At 47.4% G+C, this 20934-nt stretch overlaps 10 protein-coding genes across 10 annotated transcripts, besides 12 other annotated features; all 10 read left to right on the top strand.

The window, feature by feature from the left end:
• Positions 1-61: 61 nt before the first annotated feature.
• Positions 62-87: a microsatellite.
• A 127-nt stretch (positions 88-214) lies between these two features.
• Positions 215-237: a sequence feature (AT_rich).
• A 450-nt stretch (positions 238-687) lies between these two features.
• Positions 688-709: a sequence feature (AT_rich).
• Positions 710-786: 77 nt separating this feature from the next.
• Positions 787-829: a sequence feature (AT_rich).
• Positions 830-918: 89 nt separating this feature from the next.
• Positions 919-990: a microsatellite.
• A 390-nt stretch (positions 991-1380) lies between these two features.
• Positions 1381-1433: a microsatellite.
• Positions 1434-1573: 140 nt separating this feature from the next.
• Positions 1574-1673: a sequence feature (GA-rich).
• Positions 1674-1802: 129 nt separating this feature from the next.
• Positions 1803-1864: a sequence feature (CT-rich).
• A 523-nt stretch (positions 1865-2387) lies between these two features.
• Positions 2388-3401, top strand: Tb09.211.4200 (hypothetical protein, conserved; the record flags this gene model as incomplete). Its single annotated transcript, XM_822468.1, has 1 exon — positions 2388-3401. The coding sequence occupies one exon, from the start codon at positions 2388-2390 to the stop codon at positions 3399-3401; it is 1014 nt and encodes a 337-aa protein (XP_827561.1).
• Positions 3402-3896: 495 nt separating this feature from the next.
• Positions 3897-3945: a microsatellite.
• A 72-nt stretch (positions 3946-4017) lies between these two features.
• On the top strand, positions 4018-4953 carry Tb09.211.4190 (hypothetical protein, conserved; the record flags this gene model as incomplete). Its single annotated transcript, XM_822467.1, has 1 exon — positions 4018-4953. The coding sequence occupies one exon, from the start codon at positions 4018-4020 to the stop codon at positions 4951-4953; it is 936 nt and encodes a 311-aa protein (XP_827560.1).
• Positions 4477-4512: a microsatellite.
• A 188-nt stretch (positions 4954-5141) lies between the features above and the next one.
• Positions 5142-5204: a microsatellite.
• Positions 5205-5741: 537 nt separating this feature from the next.
• On the top strand, positions 5742-9194 carry Tb09.211.4180 (hypothetical protein, conserved; the record flags this gene model as incomplete). The annotated part of the gene is made up of 1 exon (XM_822466.1): positions 5742-9194. One exon carries the CDS (start codon positions 5742-5744, stop codon positions 9192-9194), a length of 3453 nt encoding a protein of 1150 aa, XP_827559.1.
• Positions 9195-9730: 536 nt separating this feature from the next.
• On the top strand, positions 9731-11254 carry Tb09.211.4170 (hypothetical protein, conserved; the record flags this gene model as incomplete). Its single annotated transcript, XM_822465.1, has 1 exon — positions 9731-11254. One exon carries the CDS (start codon positions 9731-9733, stop codon positions 11252-11254), a length of 1524 nt encoding a protein of 507 aa, XP_827558.1.
• Positions 11255-11733: 479 nt separating this feature from the next.
• Tb09.211.4155 (hypothetical protein, conserved) lies at positions 11734-12033 on the top strand (the record flags this gene model as incomplete). Its single annotated transcript, XM_822464.1, has 1 exon — positions 11734-12033. One exon carries the CDS (start codon positions 11734-11736, stop codon positions 12031-12033), a length of 300 nt encoding a protein of 99 aa, XP_827557.1.
• Positions 12034-12371: 338 nt separating this feature from the next.
• Tb09.211.4150 (hypothetical protein, conserved) lies at positions 12372-13952 on the top strand (the record flags this gene model as incomplete). The annotated part of the gene is made up of 1 exon (XM_822463.1): positions 12372-13952. One exon carries the CDS (start codon positions 12372-12374, stop codon positions 13950-13952), a length of 1581 nt encoding a protein of 526 aa, XP_827556.1.
• Positions 13953-14376: 424 nt separating this feature from the next.
• Tb09.211.4130 (hypothetical protein, conserved) lies at positions 14377-15393 on the top strand (the record flags this gene model as incomplete). The annotated part of the gene is made up of 1 exon (XM_822462.1): positions 14377-15393. The coding sequence occupies one exon, from the start codon at positions 14377-14379 to the stop codon at positions 15391-15393; it is 1017 nt and encodes a 338-aa protein (XP_827555.1).
• Positions 14580-14600: a sequence feature (AT_rich).
• A 243-nt stretch (positions 15394-15636) lies between the features above and the next one.
• Positions 15637-16926, top strand: Tb09.211.4120 (uncharacterized protein; the record flags this gene model as incomplete). Its single annotated transcript, XM_822461.1, has 1 exon — positions 15637-16926. One exon carries the CDS (start codon positions 15637-15639, stop codon positions 16924-16926), a length of 1290 nt encoding a protein of 429 aa, XP_827554.1.
• A 459-nt stretch (positions 16927-17385) lies between these two features.
• Tb09.211.4110 (NADPH--cytochrome p450 reductase, putative) lies at positions 17386-19458 on the top strand (the record flags this gene model as incomplete). The annotated part of the gene is made up of 1 exon (XM_822460.1): positions 17386-19458. The coding sequence occupies one exon, from the start codon at positions 17386-17388 to the stop codon at positions 19456-19458; it is 2073 nt and encodes a 690-aa protein (XP_827553.1).
• Positions 19459-19866: 408 nt separating this feature from the next.
• Tb09.211.4100 (hypothetical protein, conserved) lies at positions 19867-20364 on the top strand (the record flags this gene model as incomplete). The annotated part of the gene is made up of 1 exon (XM_822459.1): positions 19867-20364. One exon carries the CDS (start codon positions 19867-19869, stop codon positions 20362-20364), a length of 498 nt encoding a protein of 165 aa, XP_827552.1.
• Between the last annotated feature and the right edge of the window lie 570 nt (positions 20365-20934).

Genomic DNA, 20934 nt, shown 5'->3' with positions numbered 1-20934 from the left:
CCCCTCAATTGCTCTATTTTACTCTTCGTCATCTTCTTCCACGAAAATAAATAAATAAATAATATATATATATATATATATATATATGGATGTATGTGAACGGAAACGCAATGGCTAAAAATCAACAAAAACGAGATTCTTTAAAAAGAAAAAAGAAAAAAAAAGAAGCAAAAACTCAGCAGTGAAATGACAAACAGTCGATCTCAACTCAGTGATTATTTTAAAAAAATAAATAATGGGCGAAGGGGAAAAAAGAAAGCGAAAAATTGAATGATAAGTGAGTTAAAGGTGTAAAAAGAAGTGGAAGTTGTGGATTACAATGAAGGTGAGTTTAGTAACAAAGTGGAAATAAATTTGTGTCGTGTCGAAATGATATATTCAAATAAATGTTTTAATGTTTAATTATATATTCGACCTTTTGAAACTTTTTCTATTGAAATGGAAGAAAAAAAAAGAAAAGAAAAAGACGGAGTGTTCAAGTTTCGAAAAGGAAACAAAAAAAAATCAGTAAATAATAAATGAGAGGAACCCAACCGAAGCGAAAAAAACAACAACAACAAAAAATTGAAAACGAAACACGAAAGAAAGACAGCAAGGCACACAAGTACAATTTTTTTTTTTTTAGAAAAGGAGACGCTAGTTACTTCTTTTTATCGGGGAATCGTGAGGTGAGAGGAGATACGAGAGATAATAAATAAATAAATAAAATGTTACACACAACAGCGGATTCGTACGCGTAAAAACAAAAAAAAATTATTCTCAGTATTGTCATTACTTAAATCACGGTATTATTATTACTATTTATGTAATATATATATATATATATTTACGCACACAATTTCTCCCTAATTTGTACGGATTTGAGGAGAAGGCATGTGTAGAAGTGCGGGTAGATGTGTCGTGTTTTTAATCTTGGGCAAATATAAAAGAAAAGGAAAGATATATTATTAAATATTTAAATAAATAAATAAACGAATGCATGAATGAATACGAAGGCAGTAGAACAACGAGAACAAGAACAAAAATATTTTTAAAAGTGGGGCTAAGTTTTACCCTTTCCTTTTCAACCAGAAGCAACAAATTTACGCTAAAGGCAACAACAAATATAACTAAAAAAGTAAACGGGGACGTAGGTAGAGCAATTATAAAAAGTAGAAACGCAAAAAAAAAATCAAATAAGGGGACGAAAGCGGAGGTGGGAAATAAAAAGAATGGAATAAAAAAAAAAGAGATTGACGAAAAGCATAAACGAAGAAGGGAAGAGGTATTTAAAATGATCGTGCGCGCATGACTTTACGCAATGTTTGCAATATTCGGTCTTTGTTTTTTTTTTTACTTTTTTACTTTTGTGTTTTGTTTCGTATGTTAAAATACTTTCGAATTACTACTATTACCATTATTGTTATTGACTGATGTTTTTATAATTATTATTACAATCTCCTTCTGATATTCAAAGAAAGAAGACAAATACACTCTCATGCAGTTACCTCAGAAGGGACAGGAAGGAACCTGCAAAAATTTAATTTCCACCTCACCGATGGCGTAAAACCTGCGCGTATGTTTTTATATGTACTTCTTTTTTCCCCCTTTTTTATGTTTCTGTTGTTGCTTTCTCTTTCCCTTTCCCTTTTTTATTCATACATTCTCATTTTTTTTTTCACTTTCTTTCTGTCGCTATGAGCGAGGGTGGGAGGTGCGAACTAAATGAGATATGATACGGACACATGTACCGGTATGTGTGTGTTTGAAATAACTTTTACACGCATTTGATTACACACACACACATATATATATATATATTGAGAAAGAAACAGAAGAAAAGGAAAGAGGAAAAAACAAACAAAGAAAAAAAGAAAGGAAGGAAAGGAAAGGAAACATAAATACATATATTTATATTCCCCCACTAATAATGCATATATATATATATATGTGTGCTTATGCGTACTTGCTTGATTGCGTGATGTTCAACAGTGATAGTGACTAAAAACTGATTGAATAAAGTACTGACGTGTGTGCACCCACGACTGTCATATGTTGTGCTTTGTACGCAACAATATACAAATATTGCTATACAAATCACCATTTAAAACTGTATCTACCTATGTCTATATATGTATCTATATATGTAATCATCTCTATATATGAGTTATACTGTATGTTTGTTTTTCTTCACCTTTTTCTCTATTTTTCTTCATCTGATCATTCGTGTCATGCGGGTGTGGCGCTCTTTTTTTTTTTTTTATTCTTGCGTCAACACGTTGTTACATCCACCCTCTCACACGGCCACGCACTGCCTTGACGGCTTGTTTCAAGTTCTTTCCATACTGGGAGTGGTACACGGTGGTTGGCGGCGTATTGTTTTCAGTTTATTAAAACATTAGTTCACGATGGCAGCGAAGCGTAGCGGATCAGCTGGTGCGAGTCCTATACAACTTTTGCAACCGTTGGAACCAAATAAGAAATATATTAAAAGGATGAAGACCTTAGCGAAGAAACGAGAGGCTGCCGCGGAAGAGGAAAGGCGCCATAACAAAAGGTTGAGAATGAATGACAAGAAAAGGAAACAAGCGTCGGAACGTGCCCACGGGAAAGGGGGCAAGAAGGCGATTTTGACTGAAAAGGGAAGGAAACCCGTCAAGGGTTCCACAAAAAAATCAGAGCGAAAGCCCGTTAAGGAAAAAGCAGGCCAAAAGAAAGATAAAAAGGTGGCGGTTGCCTTACCAAACAAAAAAAAGGTGGAAAGACTGAGAGATATCAGCGTCCCATTTGAATTGCCGCCACCATCGCAAGAAGAAATAGACAAACAACTCCTTCAAAGGGTTATTGGTGGTGAGGACGGTAAGCGTGATTCAACCAGCGCTGATGCACCCGGAGGCGGTGGGTTTAACTCTCCACATCTTCCTTTCCTCGATGATTACGCGCAGCAGAAGCGCAGTGAGATTGTGGAAGCGGATGGACTTCTGCAAAAGGCCCATTCATATTTTAAGGATCTCAGTAAGAGGGAATGTCAACTAAGGCGTGCTGCAGCTAAGCGACTACGAGAGTTGAAGGAAATCAACAAGCGCGGGGGTGATAAGGACGGATTCCGCTATGTTGTCCCGCGTAATGTGAGCGAGGTTGTACGCCAAATGACGCAAGGCGCTGATGTGGATCCAACACAGTTAGTTTCGACTTTTGGTGCTGAGGATGACAAGCTACGAAGTCAGGAGGAACATCTTCATGAAGCCTCCGACCGACCAATGCATCGCCGAAAGCGGAAAAACCCGTGTTATTCGGATTTCTATCAGTTTCAGGTAAGCAAGCGGTGGACGCGGAATGCAGAAAGGTTCCTCGAAAAGGGTCGTGCTCACAAGTCAATGTTTGAGGCTTCAAAGCAACGGCGTTCACTTAAAAAGTTCTAGGTGATATGTTATTTAAGGTTATTTCGCGGGTAACGTTCGTGTTCTCTTTGCTTGCATGAGCGCGCATGCGTGTTGTGAAGCAGGGGGCTTCCGGGTAAATGCTGGTGTCCGGTGTTTACTTATATTTTGTTCTTTTGTGGTTGGTGGCTTCCCCCGCTGTAAGCTTATGCCTTCGTTTTTTTTTTTTCTGTTACTCTTCTTTGCGCATTCTTTCCCCTCTCTTTTATGCACTCACTTGCTTTCCACAACCGAAGGTAGTGGTTTCAGTTTTGCCACTTGTTGAGGTAACTTCAGTACTCACACCAAAGGAGACGTAAGAGGGAAGGAAGCCTCGGGGAACATAAAAAAGAAAAGAGAGAAAAGGATTGAGACAATAAAGGTATTACGCGGTATAAACACTCATCGTAACCGCAGAGCCGAAGGGTGGATCGTTTTTTCTGTTTTGATTTTATTTCTCTCCGAAAATATAGTTGCAAAAAGAGAGATTCTCACATCGTGTGTACTTGTGTGTGTGTGTGTGTGTGTGTTTGTGCGTGCGTGCGTGCGGTGTTTTTGTTTTTTTTTTTCGCGTCTGTTTACAACTGCTCGCTATATTTACATTAATCTGCGAGCCTGTATGTCAAAACTGCGTGACTTATGGTCAGGTGCCGATGAGCGGGCCGTCAATGCACCGAAACCCGTCCGTACGAGTCGTGGGTGGAATGTCCCTCCTGAAGTGTTACCTACAAAACCTCAGGCGCCTCGTAAGCGCAAGTGCGCATATGTGCGACCCAACAATCGAGCCGCCGTGGCACTTCCGCATCCCGGGCAAAGTTACAACCCCCGCGATGATGACCATCAGAAGGCTCTGCTCAAAGCGGTTAAACACTTGGAGAAGAAAAAGCGGGATCATGAAAGGGTTGTGAAGTTCTTGACTCGAGGTCGGGATCAAAAATATAACGGCAGCCTTTCCACTGACGAGACGTGGGAGGAAGAGGTAAAGGAACGGCCGGAAAAGAAGAAGAAGAAGGCGCGAAAAACAGTGAAGGAAGGGGTTCAGGAAGGGGACTCCAACGTAGCAAAAAAGGAGGAAGATAAGAAGAAGAAGCGGAAGAAGAAGGACAAAAAGAAGGTATCAAAGGCTTCATTACTCGCAACGAAAAAAACCCTTCCGCACCGCCGTCACCCGAAACGGGACATCGTGTTGAATGAAGTGGACCACATCGAGGAAATTGCAGCTCAGCACGCTAAGCGGGAAGCAAAACGCCAAGCTGCAAGAGAGAAGCGTCGTCTCATTAAGCGTGAGGGGATGTCCATTAAATCTTTCGGTCGCCATCATTACACGCCGCTCTCTCTAGATGTGGCGCCTAGTTCAAATCTCGTTGGTTCCCTGCGGCACCTCAATGGCAGCTCCGTCCATCCCATAACCGACCGCATGAAGTCGCTTGAGGAGCGCAACCTTGTGCCGGCACGTATGAGGCACGTATACAATAAGAGGAAGGTGTTGAAACCGAAGGGTGAGGTTCGTGTGAAACGTGAGACCTTTGGTGTGATTCCCGAAACATCCTTTTAATGCACATTTGTATTTTTTTTGTATATATGTGTATTTTTGTCGCTTCGATGGCGTGTTCGTCGACGTTTGCGGTTTCTCACTTACAAAGGTTGTTAGAATGAGGGACGCGCGTGATGCTGTGTTTGGTAGTGACTGTTTGGACGTTTAAATGTTAAGTGAAAGTTATGGGTATATGGAGGTACGTGCTGTATACATCTACATCCACATCCACATCTACATATATATACACCGATATATAGATGTATGCGTATTTGGTTGAATAAGGGATTCGATGTTTACCTTCCGACAACACATCACTCGATGCGTAACTCTGATGATGTGGTCCCGGTATTGGTGTGCACTTAATGCGCGTGTAAGGCACTTTTGTCTCGATTCCTTCTAATAACGACATCGGAGTGAGTAACTATGTTGCATCCATTTCCTTATTACCTCCGTCCCTAACCCCTACTTAAAAAAAAAAGATAATCAACGGGATTCGTCTTGATTTTCTATTTTTTGGTACTCGTGCATTTGATTCTCACAGTTTCCTCTCTTCCTTTGTTCTCCCGCAGGTGCTCGTGTAAGGACAAGCGTCTGTTGTCTTTCGTGTAATATTAAAAGAAAGACACATCCACACACACAATCGTGCGAGAAACAATAAAAAAACGCTTGGAAAGATAACAAACAAGAACTCGTTACCAGTGCTTTGTGCCTCTCGGGGGTGGGAGAAAAATACAATCAGTGTGTACACCGAGTGGCGCGTGTGCATCATCATATTTTATTTCTTTTTAGCGTAGAAAGACGGTATCATGAGTTTTTTGGTTAAGACGTTGCTCGGCGATGATATCGTGCACCCTACAGATACGTCAAAAGTGGCTGCCGCTGTCGAAGAGGGGAATAAGGGCAGAGAAGAGCCGGAGGGGGATTACGTTCATACAAGAAAGTTAATCACGCGTATTCAATCATGCACAGTTGCTCAGGACAGGCGTGAGGCGCTCAGGGAGTTGCGGGAGTGTGTCGATCTTCCATATGTAATGGAACCGAAAGAGGTTGTACATCTGTGCAATTTGCTACAAAATTATTCGGAAGACGGGGAAGTTGTGGAGTCCTCCCTAGCGATTCTTGCAAATGTCACAGACCTTAGTGGTTTCCCAACTGGTCCTGCCTACGCTGTGTCCGAAAGGGGGAAACAAAGCATTTGCGATTCGTTTTTGCAGGAACTTGTGAGTGAAGTTCCACTTTTCTTGAGTCATATGAAAGAGGGCTCTTTTTGGTCACGCTTTCATGCACTACAGTTGCTGCAGAGACTTGAAGATTACGATCCATCTTCAATGAATAAACTTCTTCTCGCCTCACAAGGTGTGAGTGTGTTAGTGGATATTCTGAGCGATAATAGCCACGACGGTGCCCTTCGAAATGAAGGTCTTGTACTCATTACCGCTATTACTGCCACGGACACTGAGCTGCAGACGGTACTGGCCTTCAACAACGCATTCGAGAAACTTTTTGGTGTGATGAGGGACGAGGGAGATCTAGACGGTGGTGCTATTGTATCCGACTGCCTCACTATAACACACAATATGCTCCGTGGAAACAAGGCTACCCAAAAGCTCTTCTGTGAGATGGGTTGTGCCAAACTTATTTGTCCCTTGTTGTTTGCTGTTGTTCAGCGTTTGCAAGACGCCGTGAAACAAGCGGAGGCTAGTCGGATGATGAAGAGGAAACATGGAGAGGAGGTTCAGGTGGATTACACACCGCTTACCAATGCACAGAATATGGCAACGCTGATGGCCGTTTCGTTGCTTAGTTGTGTGCTTCGTGACGCGAGGGCGCAACCGGAGGGGGGTACAGCTACTCAGGAAAGTTTCCTGCAGTGCGGTGTTTTAACCCCATTAGCGTCACTTGCTCTTGTTGGCGACGCTGTGGATGATGCCGTGCGCGTCGAGGCCATGCGAACACTTGCAATTCTTCTCGAAGGCGGCAGCGCGGCCGTTGAGGAATTTCTGCAACTTCACGTTCTGATGCTGCTGCGGAAGGATTCCTCAATCTTTGTTGCGAAGGAATTACCAGCTGCACGAGCTGCTTTGCATCTGCTGCTTGGTGTTGGGGATAGAGTGATGCAACCCTGCGTTGCGCAGGTGTTTCTCACACTTCTGAGCACACCTTCGTGTGAAGAAAGTGCTGTGAAAGTTATTCTCAAAGGATTCGCCCTGCCTGTCCCCGGTCCGTCGGGTGTAGCACTACCGAAGGGAACGTTGGTGGGTGACTGTGGTGAGGCAATTGCCGCTGCTCTATTTAGCACTTATGGAGGCAGCGATTGTGTTGGGAAATACTACGCTGCCTTACTTTTGGACCGCCTGTTGATGATACCAACCGCAGCGGTGCAACTGTTAGAACATAAAGAGGAACTGGAAGCCTCTTCAGGCTCACCTGCCCTTAAAACCAAGGTATTTGTATCGAGGACACATGTTGCTCCCGCGGCCACGGAGCCACCTGGTTCTGTATTCGTAGGTTACGTCGAATACGTGTTAAAATGTTTTCGTGGCCACGGGGAGATGGATCTCAACACATTGAGTGCATGCTTTAGGGCGTTATTGCAGTGGATAGTGTGTGACGTAAGGGCGATCCAGCACTTCCTAAAAGATACGGCGCATTACAGAGGATTCTTGCAGCGTGCGTGTCGTGATGAAGGACCTGTGCACGTCCGCTTCTGGTCCGCTATACTGTGTGCTGCCATTTGTGTTTATGCTCCTGAGAATGATCAAAATGGAGGTATGGGCAATTGCACAGCTAATGAAAAGTCGAAAAAGGCGGAGGTTGAGTGTACCCCGTCGCCTCAGGAGGAGGTAATAAACAAGGAACAACTGCTGGAACTTTTCTTTAGCCATTTGGGCGGACCTCAGGTCTTCGAGGACTTACTTTTCGATGTGAGGGCGTCTAGTCCCATGTGGGGTGAGCCACCCAAATGTGCTTTTCAACGCACTGCACCTGCATTGTACGATGAAGCAATGAAGGGCTCTCTTTTGAAGGTTATGAAGGATTTCAGTGATCTTTGCCGCACGCGTATGGGTATCATTAAAGCAGCACCAGACCCTAAGGAAGGAGATTACTTGGGGTCGCAACTAAAGCAATCAATATCAGCTGTCACGGACTATAATAGTGTGGAGGTGAGAAGTTCTCCGCCCCTCCCCTTTCCACAAGCAGTTCCTGAGACACCCACACAGCCTGGTGCTGTGGGGTTTGTGACCTCGCAACCTTCTACACCCGTAGAAACAACAAAGTTATTAGACGAAACGGTTAACGCTCTGCGTGAGCAGTATGAGAGTAAAATCCGCGAATTAACTGAAAAGAACGCCAAGTTGGAGTCAGATCTTCACAGTCTCGAAGAGCAAATCCGAGCGGACGCCAGACAACGAGAGGAGGAAGAGGCTCTGCGGGAAGAACGACATCGCTCCGAGGTGGGTAACCTCAATGAGAATATTGCTTTTTTAGAAGGAGCTGTCAGTGTCAAGGAAGAGGAACATCAGGCTTTGGCTCAGTCACTGAATATGCTGGAAGAACAGCTACGCGCAGCCGTGTCACGAAGCAGGGGTGACACTACGGAAACTCTGACTCTACGTCAGGACCTTCAGAAAATAACTGAGGAACGAGACCAATTACTTGTCATGGTCGTTCACATGTGTGAAGAGAGAGGGTTTGGAAGTCAGAAGGACGTCCAGTTGACTCTCGGTATAACTGAAAATTTTGGTAGGCCAGATGGTGAACCTACACACGTGTCACGTGAGCCTGATGTTGTCCCATTCAACCACGAGATGAATAATGGGCCGTCTAGCGATGATGCCCAAAATCGCCTTCAAATTTCCCATGAAAACACGTATAATCCTCCAAATGGCATGCCTGCTGCTGCCGCGGAGGATGTGCCGTTAAATCGTGTACCATATAATCACAGCGTCACCTTGTCGGATGTGTCCCGAGCACTTTTACGGGAAGCCGGCGCCGACTGTGTTCACAGTCAAATCAGTGGTGGGATGTGGCCGGTTGAGAACTTTAACCCATCTCCTGTAGCTGGGGGAGTGTCAGTGAGTGATTCTTCACAGTGTCCTCCATTTGGGGTTGGTAGTGGGGTTCACGGGCTCCTGCAAGCACCAGAAACTGCACCAACGAATAGCGCATCTCAACGGTTGGGCGGCAATCCTTTGCCACTAGCCTTTAATCCCTTTGCAAACATGGGTGGTGACGACCCCAGTACAGATTTGCGTTAAGTCAACACGGAGGAAATGCAAAAACAACCGCAGCAGCAACTTCCAACTGACATGCTATTTCTGTTTTGTGTAGTTCCGCTATCCAGTACGGGTTTCATACCAGTCGTTGTTCGTGCCCCCACAAGCACTCTGAGACGTTCTTAAGACCGTTCTCCCCATGACCAATTCGTAATTTTCTTCCACCTTCTTTTCACGTTGTCATTTGAGGTATGTGACCCCATACATTTATCGTACGGCAATGCTCTTCTCATGTGTTACGGACTGGTAGCCTCTCATTATTTATTTGTTATCAGGTCCAACCCCTAGTGACTGTCTAATTTCCTCATATAAAGTGCGTACAGCTACACACCCACGTACACGGTCGGTCACTATTAACGTTTGCTCTTCCCCATCTTGTCCCCCCCCTTTTCCGTCTCCTCTGGACGAGGAACAGAAAGATTCTTTCTACAGCACTCCTGATTCATCTCCACGAGGGTTGCTTGAACGGGTGTGTCAGACCGTGTAGAAGGAAAAAAAGAGAGAAAGAGAGTGAGAGGATGAGTGCCCCCCAACCCCTTTCAGAATCCTTTACACATTTGGTTGGAGACTGCGAGCTGGTGTTTAAGCACCCGGTGAGTTATGAGCCACCCTTGTATTTGTTCCCGGAGTTGTTAGGCAAGGTCCCAGAAGGAACAGCACCGGTGGCTGTGGGTGATGCGGTGTCAGACGCACTTGTTGTTGAGTCTTCATTTCTCAACATTGCTGAGTTGTTTCATTTACCCACTGAGGATTTGCGGAAAGGCGTCGGGAGCGCAAAGCGCGGTGCTGCTGCTGGTGATATCACTCCTCCACAAGACGAGGCGGAGAAAAAAGGACCCAAAGTTACGCTGGCATCTCTGCTGGCATCAAATCGCCTCCAGTCGATTGGACTAACGGCGGAGGTGCTCCAACGTGGGAAATTTTCCTCGGGTGCTGTCATAGATGAGTTGCTCAAACTCAAACAACGTGTGGGGCTTAACGATGATGAAGCGAAGGTTATAATGTCTAATCACTTTATTAATCTCCTTGCATGGAGCACCGCTGTTGAGATTAATAGTCATCAATTACCCGCCAAGAGAGGAAGAGAGAGTGATAACAATGGTGATGCCTATGAGAGAGAAGAAATTGTGGCGGGTTGCAATGAGAAAAAACGGGACCGTCCGTGTAGTGACGATGGCGCAGGTGAAATAGACATCCAAACACTACAGCCGTCAGAGGACCCGTGGAGTAATGATGTTGACCTTCACCCCGGTACTTTCGTCGCTGCAGCAGAAAAGGATGTGGAGAAACGTGTTGAGCTAATAGAGAATCTTACAAAACTCTATCGCCGTCCATGGCGAACCCTACAATCCAAGGGGATCCAAACGGATCGTCTCGTACCTGGGGTGATAAATGAAACAGCACCCTATGTAGACTTGATGAAGCTTCCGGGGGCGTATCTTGATGGGGTGAGAGAGCTTGGTTGGAAACCGGCAGTTCATAGCAATTCAGAGGAGAGGTGCCGTTGGATATTACAGGTGACATCAACTAGTGTGAGTGATTCTCAAACAATTTCCGTGCGAGGCCGGGTGATGCACTTTGGCCGTACCGCTGGTGTGGTAAGTTCGGTGTCTAACGGCATAACAAACATCCATGTTGGTCTTGTTTCCTTAACTCAACACCCGGAGTTTGTATCCCCACACCACTTTTCCTTGTTTTTGTTGCCCAATAAGTCGAGTTCCTCCGGCACTGGGGAGGACTCGAAGAGGCGGGAAGATGGGGGCACTGAGGTGCAGGAAAACGAAGAGGTTTCACAATTCCTCTGGTTGGTTAATTATGGTCGTAACGGTGTTCGCGTTCAGGGAAAGCAGTGGACACTCGGAAATATGCTCCGCCTGGAGGTGGGAGACGTTTTCTATCCTACGCACGATATCCGCGTGGTTGTGGCCGATGGGTTGGCAGCTGTTGGATTACCAGAAATCAGAAAGAAAACGGATGAGGAGGGGGAGGCGGAAGCGGAAGTTGCTGTAAAGCCGGAACCTGTTGTTTCATTGGACGGTTGAAGGGAGGTGAGGGTGTGAAATTTAATGCAGCACTCAGCAGACTGTCCCCTCTATCGTGCGTATACTTCCCCTTTACGGTGTTGCAGGAAGCGGGTGTGAGTGGTTGGCGGTGGTGCAGGGTGTTGAGGCAGAGAAAGGGGGAAGGTCAAAGCTGAAAGTTTGAGGGTGTAAGAGGGAATAACGGTATAAATTGTGAATGCGTATACGGGAGTGAGGAGAGATGGGTGACTTTACTTTGTTCTCTTTAAATAAATCAACTTCATTTGTCACCTTTGTAACCTAACACTCTCCTTTCGGTTATCTGCTTCAAGTTGCAGGTGTTTCATGAAGAGGGGCTGAGATACATTTCTTTTAGACCCCAGTAATGTGGGATCCTCCATCTTCTTTCCTCTTTAACAACCTTACCACCTTCCACCTTCCGAAACGCACATCATGCACTTCGTCCCACGCGCGTGCACGTAAAGCTGGTAGATATTCACATGGGGTTCTCTCTTGCTGGGATTTTGCAGGCTCTGCTGTTGTGCCTCAATGCTATGGCCATCTTATCCGAGAGGCGTTTACTATCTAGGTATGGGCTTGCCTCATCAGCGGTGATGGACAGCAGTGATATTGGTAGTGAAACAGCTTTTAGCTCGGGTGACGAATTAGCGGGAGTGCCTCGGCAGCGACCCTTCAGAGAAAGCATTGCCGCATTACTGAGCAGCGTGCGCACGCTTATGCGATGGCCACTGATATTCATTAACACAGCGGTGATTGTGTTCACACTTTTGTTTGGATAAAAAGAAGGTGCAAGGCAAGCGAGAAGAGCGGGGAAGCGACAATGCGTCGGTATAATCAACAAGGTTTCCTGTTCAGTAGGGTTCCTCCGCTCCTACTGGCACGCTTTCAACGCGCAGAGAGGCGGGGATAGTCACCGTATGCAAAGACCAGCGCATGTTATGCGGCACCTACTTTCACGAAGTATTTCTCTGGGAAGTAACTTAAGTGTTTACCGCGGAAGGAGTTTGTGTCCGTTCTCTCACGATTTTCCTACAGAGAAAAAGCACTGCTGTCTAAACCTCTCTATGTTCCAGAGGAAATCAAAAATGTTCCCCCGACTATCGCAGAGCTAGAGAAGATGCAATCCGATTGTTGTTGTCAAAGTTACCACTTTCTTGTCCGTGTCACGTCTGTTGCCTGTATTTCCCAGAACGGAGTAGGGACGCAATTATCTTTACTTTCCTCATCCAGCGTATATCGTTTCGACATTGGTATAGTTAGCCGATATAGTCAGAGGAAGAAACCCATTCGCGACAACATCCGGGTAGCGATGCCGCCGGCAGGTGGAGACCTCCCTTCCATTGGACCGAAGATGGGTGCATTGTGGGGTGATAGGCGCACTGGGAAGCGCAGAGAGCAGGTGCATCTGTGGAGCGCTGTTGCGCTGCAGGAGCACTTTGCCCGCGGTGCGAAAGTTAATTGTCCGCTTCCAACATTAGAGGAGGCGCCACCGCAGCTTCCAGGAGGACGCCTAACCCTCGCACAGAAGATGGGACTCGTTCCCTTGCCGCCTCAGCCGCCCTCAGAGGATGAGTGGTCGCGAATAGAAGGTACGGTTTTGCGCCGTATGCGAACGTTGCCGCTCGGCTCAAATGTTTGCTGCATTTGTCAAGAGCCCTTCTATGCCACAATGGAGCAGGGGCAGGTGCTGTTGAACTGTCACCACGTCTACCATGAGAACTGTTTGCGGCAATTCGAGCGCTTTACACGGCAACTTCGTGGAAAGTACGATGCCACACCCCTTAGCTGTCCTATGTGCCGGAACCCGCATTATCACAAACGTGTTTTTTATGCTGGTAAGGCCATGGAACAACGGGCAGCAATAGTGAAAATACAGGCGTTCTTCCGCCGCGTGTTGGCAAGGAAGATTTATCTGAAGATGCGCGTGGAAAGCGATAGTAAATTCTGCGGAGAATATGCCACTAAGAGGCTGGCGCGTGTGTCTGAGGTGTGTGCCATGTATGCAACACTCCGAGAAAAATGCCAGACCCGGCTGTTAGACAACATTGGAGCGCGTCTACAGCGTCTTCAGCTGGAGGGCATGACTCGAGCCCAGTGGGATGCACTTCGCGAGCGGACGGAGAAGTCGTCACCCGATGGCGTTGATTGCCCCATTTGCCTAGGTAGAGTTCCCCCGAATCCTAACCGTGTCCTAGACGAGCCTGCGCCAACTGCAGAGGATATTGTAGCATCCTTCCGAAAGGAGTATGAAGCGCGCAGGGCTAAAGAAAAGGCTTCAATGGAGCTGCCAAAAGGCTATCCGAACATCCGCTTAGTTTTTGGAGGGGGAGGAGAAGAGGGTGGTCCGCCGCAGAAGCCACCTGCGAGGAAGAGCGAACCAAAACGTTGTCGGGCTCAACAACCTTCACGGCGCGTGACTGCCTCGGAACCACCCAAAGGTAAACAAAAAGCAGACAAAAAGTCACCAACGGCTCACACGACCGAGCCTAGTGCTGTTAATAATACTTCTTGCGTGACCGCAGATCCGACAGGCCAGCAACGATATGGTGTCCTACTGAGTTGTGGGCATTGCTTTCACGACACTTGTCTCAGTACCTTTGAGCGCTATACAGAAATGACAGCCGTATCTGGCGACAGCGACACGCTTCTACCCACATGTCCGGTATGCCGATCGGCTTATGTGAAGGTTGACTACTAAAGTTGCCCCCCCCGTCGAGGAAAAAGGGTAGCGGCTGTGTGTCTTATTAGTTGAAATGTTTTGCACTCGATTCTCATCTCTTCATTTTTACATGATGTTCAGTGAAGGAGTCGGACAATACCAGCTCATTTTCACAATTCTCGTCTCCTTTTAATTCGTTCGTCCTCCCCTTAACATCCACCGGGCCACGTGCGTGTGCCCCGTGTCACGGTATGGGGATCCATCTGTACATATGCTTGTCTGTTATTAAAGTGCATGTCTGTAGGGATCACTCTCGCGTCGTGTTTAAACCATTGTGTTTTTGTGCTCTACTCTTATTAATTTTGAACAATTTGTTTCTTCTCCCTTACTTATCTTTTGTTTCGCTTAATTGTCATTTCTCGTGTATCTTTCGAATGGAACAACGAGTGTGTTTAAGTGGGGGATGCCCGGGATTGATTACTCAAAATGGGACAAAATATGTGATAGCGATGATTCTGGTAGCGGTGATTCAGCGACTCCCGGAAAGCCGAGGGTGACGCAGTTAGAGTATCCCTCCCGCGTTACAATTAGCTCAAGTGGTGTGCATATGGTTAATACCCCGCCGCAAGCTACAGTGTCACCCTTTAGAGAGCCACTTAGCGGAAGTAATAATAAAAATAATAATAACGACAGCCGCGGGGCACCGTTGCCAGCTTGGACATCGAGTAGCAGTAATGCAGTTGATGGCGGAGGAATTATTGGTGCCAGTTCTGCTTCCGCACACAATTGTGATTCTCCTGCGAGAAGTGGTGGCGTACCGTGTGGGGACAAGCACACACCACGGTGCAATGATGACAGCGATGGAGAAAGCGAAGATCATATGATGTACAACAACCTCATACGGAATGGTGGACGTGAAGGAGAGTCACACATATGGTCGCAAACGCGAGACACCGTCTCTGTCAGCTTTATACTACCCAATATGAACACGAAGGCGAAGGACATTCAAAACTTCTCCCTTGAGGAAGAGGAGCAGCCAAATCATACTTCCTCGTGCGTTATCTCCTTTAGCGTAAAGGGGGATGGAGGGAGGCGACGATATGTCTTGCGTTATCCTGTAAAGGTTGACGAGGACACCGTGGAAGGATGCTGGTCTTTGCACTCTCTACCCGCGTACCCACTTCGGCTGCTGGTTGTCCAGTTGGTGAAGGAATCCATGGCACTTGGAATGACATTGTGGTGGGATAGGTGTTTTATAACAGACCAGACAATAATTGATACGACCAAAATATCGGAGCGTAATGGTGCTGACGCCACCAGGGCGGAGGCATTCCGCCAGTCGTGGGAAAAGGCGCATGAGGAGTTCAAGCGTCGCATGATTGAGCAACGTGAGAAGCGGTGTGTTATTGATGAGGGATTTGATTCTGACGTGGAGGACGATAACGGCGGTGATGGTGAAGTGCGTGGGGGAAGTACGTGAGTTCGTTTCTTGCAAGTAGGTTTTCCTCCCGTTATTATTTACCCTTATCATTGTTTTTTTTGTGCGCGTGAGTACTACGTGCACACCAACAACTCTCCGCTGTTTTCTAAGCGTGTGCCACCACTCCCTGTTCCACCAGTTAATTTGCTTAGTAGTTGGGTCCGGTCCCTACTTTTCCCCCCTTTGTCCTTTCGTTTACTTACTGCGCAAAGAAAAAAAAGCAAAGGGCTTACAAACATACGCATGTCGCTCACCGCTGAGCTGTTTGGGGCCGCAACTCCGTCATCGACCTCTCCGAGTGAAAAGCTGAAAAAAAAAGGGACTAGCAAAAACAGTGTTGTGGCGACCTCCACCGTGTTTGAACCGACGAAAAAAGCGGCATTTGACATATTTGCTGTTGCCCCGGAGGTGAGAAAAGCAACACGTAGGGAAAAGCAGCGACTTCGGATTGAGGAGGGTGTATCAAGGAAGAATGGCACATGGAAGGGAAAAGGAGAGTCGGCGACGGAGGATGAAATATTTCGGACGGTGATTGTAGACAATACAACCGGTGGCGATGAAGTTGGGGAGAGCAAGCCAGACGGACGCAAAAAACAACTTCGTCACGCCCTCCACCAAAATGAGGAGGAAGACAGCCGCACCGTTTTCGTGGGAAATCTTGTGAATGATGTCAAACGCCGTGTTTTGGAGAAAGTATTCAAAACCTGTGGTCCCATCGAGTCGGTACGTATCCGGGCGCAAGCTCTGGAAGGAGAGAAGGATCTTAACGGCGGCGAGGCGACAGTTCAGCCGAGGGGTGTGGGTCGCGCTATTCGTGTACTCCGTGGTGACGTTAAGAAGGGGGAGCAGTACAGTGCTGTGGCATACGTGTTATTCAAGGATAAATCATCCATTAAAGAGGCACTTGATAAAAATGGTGTTGTTGTTGAGGGTCGCCACATTGTCGTGACAACACTGGACCCCGAAGGCCGCGAGTACGCGCCCGAGACATCAGTGTTTGTTGGGAACGTTGCTTACGACAGCAACGAGGAAGCACTCTGGAACTTCTTCGTGGAAAAGGGGATACGAGATGTGAAACGCGTTCGCCTTGTACGTGATCGAGAGTCCGGCATGTGTAAAGGTTTCGGTTATGTAGAATTTCAAAGCAAGGGTTCCGTTGCAGCTGCCATTGCTCTCCGCGGTACGCTGTTCATGGATCGTGAGATTCGCATTGTCCACGTACAGAAATCTAAGGCTGTTACGGCATCAAAGGCAACTCGACGAGAGAAGCGCAAGCTTGGGACTCGGGGTGAAGTGGCCGATAGTCGTTCACAAGGGGCGGAGGGAAACGGAAAGCGAATGCGTACAGAAGGAAAGACAAAGGTGCAGGGGCCTGTAGATGATCAACCTCCGTGGATGGGAGTTGTGACAAACCCTCGAAGGAAAATACCGAAGGATTTGCGGCCATTAGTGGAAGGAAAGAAGAGTTTCTCGTCGCCAGCGCCCCGGGCCCCCGTGAAGCGGAAGATGCGGAACCCGGAGAAGGGACACTAGATGTCGCTAACACACCCATTCAAACTCTGTTTTTATTAGTATTTCCTCTGCCGTTTCACTCGTTCCTACAGCAAACAGCGGTGTGCACGTTGTGAAGTGTTGTTTTATTGGGCGGTTGGATCAAAGCGAGGGGAGATCATAAACAAGGAGTTCCTGCGGTGGAATGAGGGTCTGATGGCGGAGAGGAACAGCCGCGGCACCAGCGCAGGTGGTGTGCATGTTCCACGCACACACAAGTCTGCGCTTAATGAGAAAGTAATTTCCAACGGTTAAACCTAGCGTATAAACATGTATCAGTGTGTTGTGTTTCCACCCCTATCCTGTCGTATGTTCTACCGCTCGGAGGCCCCGTGTGTTAGCAATGGCTCCCTTTATTTGTTATCCACCCTTTTGACGTCCATTTTTTTTTTTGTAAAAACAACAACAATAACTAAAAAGGGACTCCAGGTTCTATGAAGGATGTTTCGTCGGTTCTGCACCGCATCTGGTATCCTCGCGGGGACGTGCCTAGTGGCCTTTGCGGTGCGCGTATGGGTTACGCGGAGGGGTTGTCTGCCCAATGAACGGTCACTCTCGGCCAAATACGCGAATATGCTGCAGAACGGGCAAGCGAGCAAGGGGTGCCAAACTTATCAGGACGAAGCGATATTAGTGATCTACGGAAGTGTTTCTGGAAATGCTGAAATGTATGCCAAGACCCTCGTGACCAATCTGCGAGAACGGGGTGCTGACATCGCACTCATTGACCCTTCCGCGTGGCCTTATCTTGCTCAACATACTCCTCAACAACCACTTTTTCCAGCAAGTAAAGGCACCCAGATGCCCGTAGTGGTGTTTGTTGTGTCAACCACAGGTGAAGGGGAGGTGCCTGACAACTTTTTCTCCCTCTTCATACAAATGAAGGCGGTGGTGCGCAGGGGTTTGGAAGAAGGTGCTGAGCCGTTTAAGGACGTCTTCTACGCCGTGTTCGCTTTGGGGGAGAGTTCGTACAAGTATTTCTGCCGGGCGGGGGTTGATGTCGATGGGCTACTGCAAAAGGGTGGAGGAACGGAACTGGTTCCTATTGGTATCGGCGACGCACGTGACCCTCTGAGGGATGATCTTTTCGACGCGTGGGAGGAGACTCTCACGAAGAAACTTGAAGAAACATGCGGAATGAAACTGGAGGCGTTGTCGGACAAACCACCACAACCACAGTTACTGTTCCGCTTCATACCGGATAAACCAGCGGATACACTGCCTTTTGCTCCACCACCGTCGTTGCTGGAACCGTCTGGACAATATCCGGGGCAGTTTGTGTTGGAAGCCAAAACGAGGCGAACGAGCGAGCGAGAAGATGGCTCCTATGTGCTGCATCTCGTATTGGGCTTTGGCGGTCACACTGTAAAGTATCAGGCGGGTGACCATTTGGGAATTTACCCCGCTAATCCACCTGATGTAGTTGAAGCTTATAGGCAGGTTTTGAACATCCCCTTGACGGACTGGACAAAGCCAGTGGAGTTGTGCTCGCCCGTTAATGCACGCGCTAGAGCTTCGTTGCGAAATACTCTTCCTGCGCGTGTAACACTGAGAACGGTGTTCGAGCGGTACCTGGATTTGTGTGGCAAACCTCGGAAGTCCATGTTGCGCCTCCTGGCAAGGTACTGCTCGGAAATTGAGGAAAAAACAGCAATGATTGATTTTCTTCGTGGAGGACATTCTCTCAATGCTGTAGCAGAGTTTGGAACATCGACACCATCCTACCGCAGAGGCCATTATACCGTTCTGGATTGCCTGAAAATGTTTTGTAGTTGGCGTGGAAGGCTTCCTGTCGGGCACTTTGTGGAAGCGATGCCACGAATGCAACCCAGGTTCTATTCTATTGCATCGGATATGTTAACGCACCCCACGACAGTGGAGGCATTCATCCGCATCATTCCGGATGGCGTAAACTCCTTATTTCTTCACCACCTTTCCGTTGGAGCCAAAGTAACCGCATTTGTTCGCAAGTCAACGTTTCACCTCCCCCAAAAGTGTAGCGGGCGCCCGGTGGTGATGATCGGTCCTGGAACCGGCGTTGCTTCAATGATCGGTTTCTGCTACAGACGGGAGGCGATGCTGAAGAAGCAAGCTGCGGTCGAACATGGGCCCATGGTTCTCTTCTTTGGTAATCGAAACCGCTCATCGGAATATTTTGTGGAGCGTGAGGTGCGCCAATGGTGTCCACACGGTGAGGGGAAACTTCCTTCTGCCGGTGTACGCTGTGACTCCGTGTTGACACTAGTTGATGCTGCATTCAGCCGGGATCAACCTGAGAAGTACTATGTCACACACCTTTTGGAGAAACACCAAGATTACCTCCTGAAACTCTTGACCAGTCGCGTGGGCGGTGGTTGTCTTATTTACATTTCGGGTGATGCATCACGGGTATCGCGTAGCGTGGACAAGGCAATATTAAAGTTGCTGGAGTATGGTGGATTCGCCGAAGAGGCAGCAGTTGAGTTCCTGGCGAGGATGGAGCGGGAAGGTAGATACTTGAAGGACGTGTACTGATGGTGGTACATGTTGGTTGTCGCTTGCGTGTGCAGGCAATGCGAGTTTCCGATGGCGAGTCACAAGATATTCCCTACTTCCTCTTTTACCTGCGTCGGATGATTACCTTCGTTTTTGTTTCCAACACGTGCAGCTAAGGCTGTTGGAGGCGCGTAATTAATATATATGTTCATTGGTTTCCAAACAAGAGTTGTGGAAGACTAGACAACCTTTCACGTCAGCACATCGTTGGTACCTCTTATCATTGCTTATTGGCATCATCTCCTCCTCTTTGAATGCAGTTGGGTAGGTTAAGGAAGCCGTTGAGGATAGGGAGAAGAATTTAAAGGGAAAAAAGCAACATTTATAGAAGGGAATCACCTTGGAGGTTCATTAAACATTTGGCACCCCGCTGCCTGTTGTGTCAGTATGAGTTCTGATGAGTTAGATGCTTTCCGTGCGGAGCTTCTTCGGCAGAAGGTTATATTTGAAGCCGAGCTGCGCCGCCAGAGGGACACATTTGAAGAAAAACTTGCGAGAGTCACGCAGGAGTTAGCAGATAGAGAGGCAGATTGCCGCAACCTCCAGGCAGTCGTGACTATCCTGGGGAAGAAAGTGGATACTCTACACCAAAAGTGTCCCACCACGCCGTTGCGACGCCCCTCCCCAACATCTAACCTTCAAATGAGGGGAACGGGGGGAGACACTCAAAGGGAAGCAACACCGGGACGGGACAGCCGCACAACGAGAATGTCGAGTCCTTCCGCACGCAGGCCGTTTGGAGGTCGTCTGCAGACTCAACCATCGCTAATCAACCTCCCGACGAGCGCCTCGAGCGTATGTGCCCCTAGTGTCAGCAGCGCGGGTAGCCGAAACACCAGTCCCGCGCGTCAGCTGCACATTCGGCGACCAAGGCTTCGAAGTTAAACCCGATAGGCACGATGATGTGGCTGTTGCTTCACTCTCGGTGTACGGGTTTTTTTTAATTTTTTCGTGGTAAAAGGTGGTGCGTGCGTGGGGAAACCACAAACTATTGGCTGTATGGACCTAGGCACGTGGAATTGCCTTTGTGACATCTATAATACACGCTCGCATATACGTATAACTCTACTGCGGTGTTTCTATCCGCCATATCTATCTAACTGTATTTGATCACTTGCTACGTCCCTTCACCTTTGTGGCGCCAAAGAGGAAGAAGGCAGAGATATTTTTCTTTTTTTTTAAAAAAGAAGTAAAAGCGGCCAAATCTTCTTTCCCTTGAGGTACGGAGGGGTGAAATGGCATCCGGCTGAAGTGAGGCAGCATTTGCAGGTCAACGTGGCTAGAGTCCTCGGCGGCAGTTTCCCGTTTGGTTGTCTTTTTTTCTTTTCTGTTTTTGTTCGGTATCCTTGCCTGCTTTTATTGAATTTTTGTTCATAACAATTGAAGGGGAGTGCCACGCGTTGGGCGTATATGACGATGAGGAGGAATGGCTAGCGGCATGATGAAGGGAGGAAA

This window comes from Trypanosoma brucei, chromosome 9 (genome assembly GCF_000002445.2).
Source record: "Trypanosoma brucei brucei TREU927 chromosome 9, whole genome shotgun sequence".
In the NCBI taxonomy this organism is placed as follows: domain Eukaryota; phylum Euglenozoa; class Kinetoplastea; order Trypanosomatida; family Trypanosomatidae; genus Trypanosoma; species Trypanosoma brucei.
Note: the sequence above shows the minus strand (reverse complement) of the source record. Positions and strands in the feature narration are given on the sequence as shown.